At 44.0% G+C, this 12,053-nt stretch overlaps 1 protein-coding gene across 1 annotated transcript in view; it reads left to right on the top strand.

The window, feature by feature from the left end:
- LOC140387093 (hemicentin-1-like) overlaps nt 1-12,053 on the top strand; it is a 142,948-nt gene that overhangs the window by 37,707 nt on the left and 93,188 nt on the right. The window contains exons 2-3 of the mRNA XM_072470102.1: nt 2,037-2,407; nt 3,055-3,312. Coding sequence (XP_072326203.1) covers nt 3,096-3,312 — 217 coding nt within the window. The 5' untranslated portion in view covers nt 2,037-2,407; nt 3,055-3,095. The remainder of the gene's footprint in view (nt 1-2,036; nt 2,408-3,054; nt 3,313-12,053) is intronic.

Below are 12,053 nucleotides of genomic sequence, written 5' to 3' on the forward strand. Positions count from 1 at the left end.
GAAGTTATCCCCCTCCCCTGGATCCCCCCCCACCACATCACATCCCACCAGCCTGCCCAGAATATGAGCCACAAACTCCAGGGATTTCTGTCCTCCATACCTTCCCACAGACCCACAATGTTAAGTTTTGATTTTGGCGGCATGACCGGTTCTCTTGGTCCGCCACCTCCCCACTGAGCATTCGCTGGGATCTCTACTTTCAATCAGGTGATTTAGTCAGCCTGGTCAGGAGCCTCCTTTTCGTGCTCCTGCGCCTCCAGCCACTGCTCCACCTTCTCCAGTGCCTCCTTAAAGGGGGCCAGGGCATCTGTAACTGCCGTCTTCACCATCATCTCCTTCTTGATTGCGACCCTGTGTGTTAGGAGCTCCATCCATTGACATTTTCTCCTGGCCCTAGCTTACTTTGCCGTCCTTGTAATTTTTTTTTCAATTAATCATCTTTATAGTCATAAGTAGGCTTACATTAACACTGCAATGAAGCTACTGGGAAAAGCCCCTAGTCGCCACACTCCGGCACCTGTTCGTTTACAATGAGGGAGAATTCAGAATGTCCAATTCACCTAACAGCATGTCTTTCAGGACTTGTGGGAGGAAACCAGAGCACTCGGAGGAAACCCACGCAGGCATAGGATGAATGTGTAGACTCCGCACAGACAGTGACCTAAGCCTGGAATCGAACCTGGGACACTGGCGCTGTGAAGCAATCGTGCTAACCACTGTGCTACCGTGCCACCCCTTGCCTTTTTGCCTCTTGGTTGGTTTGGGGCCGTCTTCTTTGTGTCCGCGATGTTTGTGGAGGAGGATGAGGGGTGGGGGGGGGGGGGGGGTGCAGACTTTGCTGTGTTAGTGGCTTACTTTCGGGCGAAATGTGCCAAAATCCAGGTTTCCAGGTGGAGAGCTACCTTTCCTGTGACTGCTCAGCACATACCCACTCCCGGAAGTCCGGGTTCAGCTCTTTTCTGTGGTTGAACCAAGGCTGTGCTGACCCCACGGAATACAAACTGAGCGTCAGTGAGCAGAAACGTCCCCATTACAATTCTGCCGCTAGAAGCAGGGACATCCCGCCATCCGTATGAGATCGAAATATACGAACCACAGTTCAATAAGCTCAACGATGGGCGCAGAGTCAGATCAGTTAACAAAATACCCGTTGACCACAAGGAGAAAATGTTAAACAGCTCCTATGTCCGACGTCACAAATGAGGTTTCAGTGCACAAATTAACCGAGATCTTAAAACCACAGTAGACCCACTGCGGAATGTTAACTGTCGCTACAAGTCTGGTCAACATCGAATGAGCTACCACAAAACTAACAGATTTGAATTGTGAGTTAGAGGCGGCGACCAGCCTGGGCTACTTCATTCTGATGTTGATTCCAATTTATTAATTCAGAAAGACGGTACGCATGGTATGAAGGTGCTTGATAGGAGATATATAGGTCATTTCTGTATTGAACATCACTGTGTAATTCTTAGATGTACCATCATATCATACTCACTCACAGACGGAAAGAACGAGGAAACTGATTCCTTTGACTTTGAAATCAACATTTGTTTCCAAGATGTGGATTTGCCTATTTGTTTACCTCGTGTTGTGGACAGAAGGTAAATTTACTGATGTTTGTGCCAATTGCAACAAAAATTGATTTATATTTTGTAGAAAATTGGGAAGAAAATGCACACTAGAATTGCTTCTGTTGGTTAATTTGAAAATGGTGAGTTGGGATAACGGGAGTGTATTGGATATTTGGATTTGGCTGTTCAGCTTCCTATTCCAATTGTATTAAATATTGGATACTTCTAATTATATTTATTGAATGTTTTAACGCGGATTTATAGGCTGTTACTTTACATGTAGTAAATAATTCAAGTGAGATTCGATGGACATTTAATTAGTGTTTTACTTGATCGGAGAATCCAATAAGTAATTCGTACAATCTGATTCTGTTGTGAGATTATTTGTCAAATGACAAATATTTATTGGACATTAAATGTCTAAACAGGGTCAGCTGTTTTTATTATTTATTTTTCTCTCAGTTATTTGTAGTTTTACATTCTCGATGGTGATGCCAGAAGATGTATCAGCCGTGCTGGGTTCAGATGCAGAGATCCCGTGTAGATTTCATTATGTAGGTAACATCCGCAGCTTGCATGGGAAATGGCTGAAGATGGACTCTGGCAACTCCGCTACTTTAACTATCTATGATTCAAAAAACCCAGACGTGCAACATAATAACTCTCGTGGGGGAGTTAAGTTCACAGGCAATCTTGAAAAAGGACAATGCTCCCTCCTGATAAAGGACATTGGGAAGAGTGATGAGGGGACATATCAATTCATCGTGAAAATCAACTACATGGCAAGTATTTCTGGAGAACGTGCTTACCGTCGCGAAGTCCGTCTGTTACCGGTAAGTCTTTATAATGGTCCTTTATATATTGTCAATCCAGTTTTCCAGTCTGAATGAGTGAACCCGTGTTTGGAGTGAGAAATGTCGTTATTTCCTCCTCTGAACGTTCAATGTATTTGAAACACCGGGTGGAGAGACCATGCTAATAACTCAATGGTTCATATCCGTAAGAAATTCCACCAGTCGAAGTGTCCACCCATGGTGCAGTTTCTCCTCCATTTGAGGAATGCTCTGAAACACATGTCGCTGTCCAGTTCCGCAGTAAATGCCGGGACTCAAAGTGTTTAGGCTTTGTGATTCTAATAGTTTCCAATGATGTTCAAAGTTTAGTTAGTACTGAGGGAGTTCTGATAACGGAGACTGGAAATCAGCATCTAAAGCTGGTGTCTTCAAAAACATCACATTCCATCCAAGGTTGGGCTTCAGAATTGACCTGAATGAACGACGCGGGTTAACGTCGATACACCAAAACTCAGCCAATGTGTGCAGTGGAATGGAGACTGACAGAAGGAAATATATTCGTCTTTGCAGCTTCAGAATCCGCGAGAATTCCAAACTGAGACAAGACTTAACCCAATATAAAGATTTATCTTGGATCTGAATCAAATTTTTGCCTCGTTCATATTTTGCATTTTTGTCTGTTTCAGGTGGAATAGTAAAACCTACAGCGAATTCCTCTGCCGTCGCGATGGAAGGTAGCTCCGCATGGTTACATTGCACCTTGTGGGGAGAACCAGCCGTCAGTTTGAGATGGGTGAGAAACGGTGAAGAGATTAGCACGTCTTCCAGTGGAAACGTGAAGCAGATATTTCACAACATTACTGCTGAAGATGATGGTGAATATTGGTGTGTGGCTGACTATAACAACGACACCATGAACAGCTCCACGCAGATCTCTGTACAATGTAAGTGCGTGTGACTTTCTCAAGGTGATATTTGTCTTTCTTTTAAGGGGCCCGGCACTAAAATCTAACATTTCATTGGACCCTTGCTGAAAGGCTGCAACGTGACTGAGGCTGAGACACAGGCAGAGCCGGGACCTGTCCTACAGGCACAGCTCAGCAGGAGCTGCTCTGAAGAGGAGGCATAAAGACGCGAATAGTTAACTCTGTTTCTCTCTCCACAGATGCTGCCTGACCTGCTGAGATCTTCCAGCATTTTCTGTTTTTATTTCAGGATCACCTGGATTGTTTCAGTGCCGGAAATAAAGCTGGCTGCCTGGCTCAGGATGACAGGAGAGGAATGTTACTCACTGTGGCATTTATTCACCGGCTGGGACCTTCACGATTTTGTACCACAAGCTATTACAGTGCAAGCATTATTTTGCATCTATTTCTTCACTTGTAAAGCTGGTAGCCTAAAGTAATTATTTTTTCTTTCCAAAGAATTAGCATTTCGCACAGCGATAAGTATAAATTTGCCAAAAAATATCTGATCAATGATAAGAACATAACTTTTGCAGGTCACAAAGTGATAAAGTCACTCATGGCACAGAATGATACAATTCGGGCAAACGAGACCGTGCTATCTCTCTGTGTGGAACAATGCAGTCAAGCAACGCATTGATTGCCCAGAAGTATCAATCCAATTTTCGTTTGATTTCATTTTTGTCTACATTCCGTCCATCTCGGGTGTAGTGAGTTCAAGTTTGAAAACATTCAGTTATTCCTCATATTCCCACCGGATCATTTGAACAAAATCTATAATCCTGTCCCCTTGTCCCAGCGGCTGATGGAACATATCACCTTTGCTCCCGGTGTTATGAATCTGCCTAGAGATAGCAGTGGACAGTATTTAAATGGCTGCAGTTGGTCCGTTTCTCTTCCAGTAAAGAGTTTCGACAATAAACAAATGTGAATTGCTAATGGAGGAGAAACAGATTATAGATGATTGGGAGGGTCCCTCAGATATACGTATGGTTAATGTTTCAGATTTAATGGTTAGGCGGGGTTACTGGGTTACAGGGATAAGGTTTAAAAGGGGTGCTCTTTCCAAGGGCTGGTGCAGACTCGATGGGACGAATGGCCTCCTTCTGCATTGTAAATTCTATGATTCTATATGATTCAATGATGGAGGCAGACAGCCAAATAGTCAGACGGCATAATTGAAAACAACAAAGCTATAATTAACCAGGCATTAGAAGGGAAGCAGTTAGGGGCAGCACAGTGGCACAATGGTTAACACTGCTGCCCCAGGGCACTGAGGACCCGGATTTGATCCCAGTCCCGGGTCACTGTCCACATGGTGTTTGCACATTCTCCCCATGTCTGCATGGGTCTCACCCCCACAACCCAAAGATGTGCAGGGTAAGTAGTTTGGCCATGTACACTTACCCCTTAATTGGAAATAAAGTGAATTGGGTACTCTAAATTTGATTTTTTTAGAAGAAGGAAGGGAAGCAGGTACCACTTAGCCATCTCAGAAAGTGGACTGGCCAGTTTCCAGCCACGTAGCCTGAAGGCCAAGTTTACAGCAAACAAGATTTGAAGTCTTGGAGACAAGGCAGTGCAGAAAAATTAGCAACAGTAGTTAAAAAAAATATCTTCACTGGAGCAGGTAAATGGCTGTCCCCAAATTTGCATATCATCCCTGTATTGAGTGGCAACTATCGTTGGTTATTCAGTTTGGTTTGGCTGTTGTTTGGGGAACAGGGAATGACTTACAGAGTTCAGGTATCGGAGATATATTGTGTAACAAGGAATATGTTCCATATAAACTGTGTGTCTTGAATAATTCATACATCTTAATTGCGTGAGAGTGGAATAATCCTGTTTGTGTCTATTTATCTTTTCTTCACAATAACGAATAGTCTTTAATAATCATTTATTCTCACTGGGGTTTCACTGGTCTCCTTGCACCAAAAATAAATAAAATTAAACACCCCCAGCAGCAGGGCAGCATGGTAGCATTGTGGATAGCACAATTGCTTCACAGCTGTAGGGTCCCAGGTTCGATTCCGGCTTAGGTCACTGTCTGTGCGGAGTCTGCACATCCTCCCTGTGTGTGCGTGGGTTTCCTCCAGGTGCTCCGGTTTCCTCCCACAGTCCAAAGATGTGCAGGTTAGGTGGATTGGCCATGATAAATTGCCCTTAGTGTCCAAAATTGCCCTTAGGGTTGGGTGGGGTTACTGGGTTATGGGGTTAGGGTGGAGGTGTTGACCTTAGGTGTTCTTTCCAAGAGCCGGTGCAGACTCGATGGGCCAAATGGCCTCCTTCTGCACTGTAAAATTCTGTGACCCGGTGTTCCAAGTTGGGATACACTCGCAGACAACATCAGCATGCATCGTGACACCAATCATAATCTAGATCATCTCCATAAAATGTTCCTCAGCTTTGCTCTCGGTAGAGCCAATCTCCACTCCTACATTTTGTCATTGCAATGGAAGTCCCCCATTGCTGGTAAATCTCCTCTGCTCCTTCTCAAGGACCCTCACTCGCATCCTTCTTAAGGTGTAGTCTCCAGAGTTGGACCCAATCAGCTAACTTTGGCCTAAGTGGAGCTCTGTAGGCTTTCACCATAACCTCCCTGCCTCTGTGCTTAGTATCCCTGCTTATGAATCCCAAGATCACAAAATTCTTTGCCACCTACCCTGTCAATATGACCTGCCACTATCAATTGTCTATCCTCATGCATGCCAGGTCCCTCTGGGCCCGTATTCTCTGAAGAACTGTGGCGTTTACTCCATATCGCCTCTAGCACCGTCTTCTGCCAAAATACATCACCTCCCGCTTTATTGTATCAAATTCCATTTGACATTAGTCTGTCTATTCTGCTAGCTTATCTATGTCCAGTTCTCGTCCTGTTAGCTAACCATCTGAAGAAACGTAGCAGGTCATATATCTTATAAAGAGCAAAACTAGGGCAAATATTGAAATTACTTGAGCTTTTCCCCGAGCTCTCCAGATGAAACACATTTTGGGAATATTATTGATAATCAGTCTAAAGATACTATGCCATTAATCTGCTACAATATCGATTGTCTCCTTTTTAAAAAAAAAGCTACCAGAACTATTGCTTTTACTTCAAATCTAAACAAGATTTGATACTTCCCTCATTTTCTTAGATAAACCCAGAATCATCATGGGCCCGATCTGCACCATCTCTGACAATAGAGTTAATTGTACCTGCAGGATCAGACGAATCCACCAACAAACATGACATGGAGCATCGATGGGCGAATTCTCCCTGGGATTAGGTCAGACGTGGAAATCACATTCTGGGCAATAAATAGGATCCTAGCGGAGAGCACCCTGAGACTATTTCTGCCGACTGGAACTGAAAACCTGATTTCATGTAAAGCAGCAAACGGACACGGTGATTGTATCAGAAGGTTCCAGCTGCACACTGAAGTTGGTGTTTAATCCATTGAATACTATAGTGGCAACACTGTTCAGTCTCTAACGTAACTGTAATAGTGTCAGCCAATGCCAGCTTCATTTAGCAGCTCAACACCGAAACCATCTCTAATGTTAGAGTCCTCCCTTTTGGTTTATCTTTGTTACTGCCCCTTTTATTTTATCTTTACTTTTGTTTGTTCTGGGGATCGTTCATTGAGACATGCCTTTTAAAAACATTTTTTCCTTTTTAAAAAAATTTAGAGTACCTGATTATTTTTTTCCAATTAAGGGGCAATTTAGCGTGGCCAATCCATCTGACCTGCACACCTTTGTGTTGTGGAGTTGAAACCCACGCAGACATGGGGAGAATGTGCAAACTCCACACAGACAGTGACCCCGGACCGGGGTCGAGCAGGGTCCTCAGCGCTGTCGGCAGGAATGCTAACCACTGTGCCGCCCCAAGAGATATGCCTTTAAGTCAAGCAGACGATGTACAGAATTCAAAGTTTAGAATAGCTTGAAAACTGGAAGACTATATTCTCAAGTTTTGGATTTGCGAAAGGAAATCCCAGACTTTCTGGCATCCAACCGATTGGAGGGGTTTGGCTCGATTGGTTTGCTGACAGCCAATGTGTTGGCCAGGAACAGTGTTCTCCCTGGAAACAATCAGTGATTGGTTCCTGCCAGGTGGGGTATTTCGGAAGAAACCCAACAAGATAAATGAGACCCTCTTAATAAGAAATTGCATTTATCCCTCTCTTTTGGCTGCTGGCTTCCTGTTATCTCGGTGAGTTTTCTGGAAAGATCATTACAAACTAAAGGAAAGGATAACATTCAACTGAAGGCCTAAACTGGAGAAAGGTGCAAACTTGAAGCTATCCATTTGAAGTCAAAATCCCTGGCCGGGATTTCTGAGCTGCGCCGGCTCGGAGAATCGGAGTTGACGCCGAGACGACTCGCTACGCCGATCCGACGCCGTGTTGCGATTCTCTGGAGACCAGAGAATCGACACCAGTCGCACGCGTGCGGTCAATGTGGCTCCAGTCGGGAGCCGTTGAAACAGGCCCCCGCGACAATTCTCCGCGGTCGACCGGCCGAGTTCCCGCCGGCGTGGTTCATGTAGGGTTCCACCCGCTCAGCGTCGCCGCTGCGGTGGCCATCCTCATGGCAGGGCGGGGGTGATCAGTCTCCGGGGGGGCCTCCACAATGGCCAGGCCCGCCATCGGGAGCCACTGATCGGCGGGCGTGCGCGATCTGGGGGTGGTCCTACCTTCTTCCGCGCCGGCCCACTGTGTGGCTCCGCCATGTTGCGCGCCCTGGTGCCATGCTGGCCCCCTGTGGACAACAGGATTGCTGGGCCAAGAGGCCTGTTGATGCCAGCATGAAACACTCCAGTGTTTACGCCGGCGTCAACACTTAGCCGCGTTTTTAGAGAAACCCAGTCCCTATCTTTTATTTTTACATATTGTTTTACTCCCTCGCCTTGATAATATTTAATTTCTGAATTAAAATAAACAATTTATTTAGTCACATTTCCCATCACAATTGGATCATATCTACTTTCTACCCAGTTATGTATAGAATTCTATCTTGTTCAGTCTCATTTGAGTAGATTATCTTCGTATTTATCAAAGCTGAAGTGAAGTATCTGCCTCAACTATGGATTTGAGTCAATATGTCCTCCCCATGTTCCTTCTATAAGATCATAAGATATAGGAACAGAATTAGGCCATTTAGCCCATTAAGTCTGCTCTGCCATTCAATCATGGCTGCCATTCAATTATGCCTATTATCCAGCCTTCTCCCTATAAACATTGATCCTGATTAATCTTTCTCACTGTTTGCCACATTTACAAATGTGTTATCATCAACAAATTTTGATATGTTATTCTGTATTGAAACACACAAGTCAGTTATGCAGACCAGAACATCACTGATCCGAGAAAGACCATCGGGGACAATGTCAATCATCCTGGTGTCTTCAAACAAATATTTATCACAACTCACTGTTTTCTTTCTTTAGTTCATCTTATAAACCAAACTGACGGACCTCTCTGTTGTGTGAGTCTTACCTTAGTTAACCATCTTTTCTTATTATCTGTACAGACAACATCCATTGCTTCCCCCCTCATTAACTTCTCTGTTATTTCATTAGAAATAACTATTTTTAATTTGATTTAAATTACTATTTTAAATTTGATTTCAATTACTATTTTTAATTTGATTTAAATAACTATTCTTAAGTTGATTTGAATTACTATTTTTAATTTGATTTAAATAACTATTTTTAAGTTGATTTAAATTACTATTTTTAATTTCATTTAAATAACTTTTTAAGTTGATTTAAATTACTATTTTTAATTTGATTTAAGATCAATAGGGATAAATACTCAGTTTTTAAGAAAATGCTAAATAAATAATATAGGAGACTTTGGATATAATCTGACACAAAACATATTTTCAAAGTTTAATTTCAAAAGTTTAATTTAAAGGGATAATTCATGGCAGGACAGCTCCAAGCCATGGTCTGCTCCTCTTGCTCCATGTGGCAGTCTGGGGACAGTTCCAGTCCCCAGAGTCAGCATGTGGGCAGGAAGTGTCTCCAGTTACAGCTCCTGGAAGCTCGAGTTTCAGAGCTGGAGTGGCGGCTGGAGACAGTGGAGCATCCGCAAATCGGAGAGCATTGTGGATAGCATGTCAGTGGTCACGCCGCAGGCTCAGACTCTGCAGGCAGGAAGGGAATTGGTCACCACCAGGCAGAGCAAGAGAGCTAGGCAGGCAGTGCTGGAATCTCCTGTGGCCATTCCCCTGCAGAACAGATCTACCATTTTGGATACTGTCGAGGGGAATGGCCTCTCAGGGGAGAACAGCAACAGCCAAACACGTGGCACCATGGCTTGTTCTGCTGTAGAGGGGAGGGGTAATAAGTGTGCCAGAGTAATCGTTATAGGGGACTCAATTGTAAGGGGAATAGACAGGCTTTTCTGTGGCCGCAAACGAGACTCCAAGATGATATGTTCCCTCCCTGGTGCTAGGGTCAAGGATGTCTCGGAGCGGGTACAGGAAATTCTGGAGGGGGAGGGTGAACAGCCAGTGGTCGTGGTATAAATCGATTCAAATGACATAGGTAAAAAAATGGATGAGGTCCTAAAAGCAGAATACAGGGAGCTAGGAAGGAAGTTAAGAAATCGGACCTCGAAGGTAGTGATCTCAGGATTACTACCGGTGTCACGTGCTAGTCAGAGTAGAAATGACAGGATATATTGGATGAATACGTGGCTGAAGAGATGGTGTCAGGGGAAGGGTTTAGATTCCTGGGGCATTGGGACCAGTTCTGGGGAGGTGGGACCTGTACAAACTGGGCGGGTTACACCTGGGTAGGACTGGAATTGATGTCAGATTTGCTAGAGCAGTTGGGGAGAGTTTGAACTAATATGCCAGGGGGATAGGAACCGATGCAAGGAGTCAGAGAAAGAGGGATCAAGGACTAAAACAAAAGGTAGAAAAGTGAATAAGAAAAGTGATAGGTGGAGAAACCAAGGGCAAAATTCAAACAGGGCAAGCGGAAAAAATATTGGGAGCAAGACAAACAATGTGAAAAAGACAAACTTAAAGGCTCTTTGCCTTAATGCATGGAGCATTTGCAGTAAAGTGGATGAACTTCTCGCGCAGATAGATATAAATGGGTATGATATAATGGGGGTTACGGAGACATGGCTGCAGGGTGAACAGGGATGGAAACTGAATGTCCCAGTGTTTTCAGTATTTAGGAAGGACAGGCATAACAGAAAAGGTGGTGGCGTGACACTGCTGGTTAAAGAGCAAATTAACACAGCAGTGAGAAAGGATATTACCTCTGACAATGTGGAGTCTGTGTGGGTAGAGTTAAGAAATACCAAGGGGCAAAAACATTAGTGGGGAAATGCACGATCAATTGCACAAAGACAAAAGTTGGGTACAACTGTGGCTTTATTACAGTCAGATGCGAGGCCTCCTGCTGCAGCTAGAGAAATGGCAGGGCACTGGAGGTCATGCATATTTATACAGTTCTCCCTGGGCGGAGCCAGCCGGCAGGAGCTACCGGTGAACCTGTAGTGCAGGTCCTACCTTACATCTCCAATTACAGTGGATCACCACATGGGTGTCATATATGAATGAAATGAATCCCCAAACTGCAGTGGTGATGTTGGGAATGACAGTAAACACGAAATTAGAGATGCATGTAATAAGGGAATATCGGTGATTTTAATTTTCACATAGATTTGGCAAATTAAATTAGCCACAATGCCGTAGAGGAGGAATTCCTGGCGTGCATACGGGATGCAATATGTGGAGGAGCCAACTCGAGAGCAGGCCATCTTAGATTGGGCACTGTGTAATGAGAAGGAAATCATTGCCAATCTGACTGTGCGAGACCCCTTGGGGATAAGAGACCATAACATGATAGAATATTTTTTCAAGATGGAGAGTGAAGTAGTTGATTCGGAGAGTAGGGTTCTGAATCTTAATAAAGGTAACTATGAAGATGTGAGGTGTGAGTTGGCCTTGATAGATTGGGGAGAATTATTTAAAGGGATGACACTGGATAGGCAATGGCAAACATTCAAGGAACGCATGGGGGAACTACAGCAATTGTTCATTCCTGTCTGGCACAAAAGCAAAATGTGTAAGAGGGCCAATCCATGGCTTACAAAGGAAGTTAGAATAAGTTTCCGATCCAAGGAAGAAGCATACAGATTAGCCAAGAAAAATAATAGGTCTGAGGATTGGGAGCAGTTTAGAATTCAGCAAAGAAGGACGAAGGGATTGATTAAGAAGGGGAAAGTACAGTATGAAAGGAAGCTTGCAGGGAACATAAAGACTGACACAAAGAGTTTCTGCAGATATGTGAAGAGAAAGAGATTGGTGAAGAGAAATGTAGGCTCCCTACAGACAGAAACAGGGAAATGCATAATAAGGGACAAAGAAATGGTTGAGCAATTGAATATCTACTTTGGTTCTGTCCTCACAAAAGTGGACACAAATCAGATACCAGAAATGTTGGAGAATCAAATGTTTAGTGAGAGGGAAGAACTGAGGGAGATCAACATTAGTAGAGAAATGGTGCTGGGAAAATTGATGGGATTTAAGGTGAATAAATCCCCAGGGCCTGAGAATCTGCATCCCAGAGTGCTTAAGGAGGTGGCTCTGGAAATCGTGGATGCATTGGTGGTCATCTTCCGGGATTCTATAGACTCTGGAACAGTCCCTACAGATTGGAGGGTAGCTCACATCACTCCAATATTAGAAAATGGAGGTAGAGAGAAAGC

The sequence above is a fragment of the Scyliorhinus torazame genome, chromosome 12 (genome assembly GCF_047496885.1).
Source record: "Scyliorhinus torazame isolate Kashiwa2021f chromosome 12, sScyTor2.1, whole genome shotgun sequence".
Classification (NCBI taxonomy): Eukaryota; Metazoa; Chordata; class Chondrichthyes; order Carcharhiniformes; family Scyliorhinidae; genus Scyliorhinus; species Scyliorhinus torazame.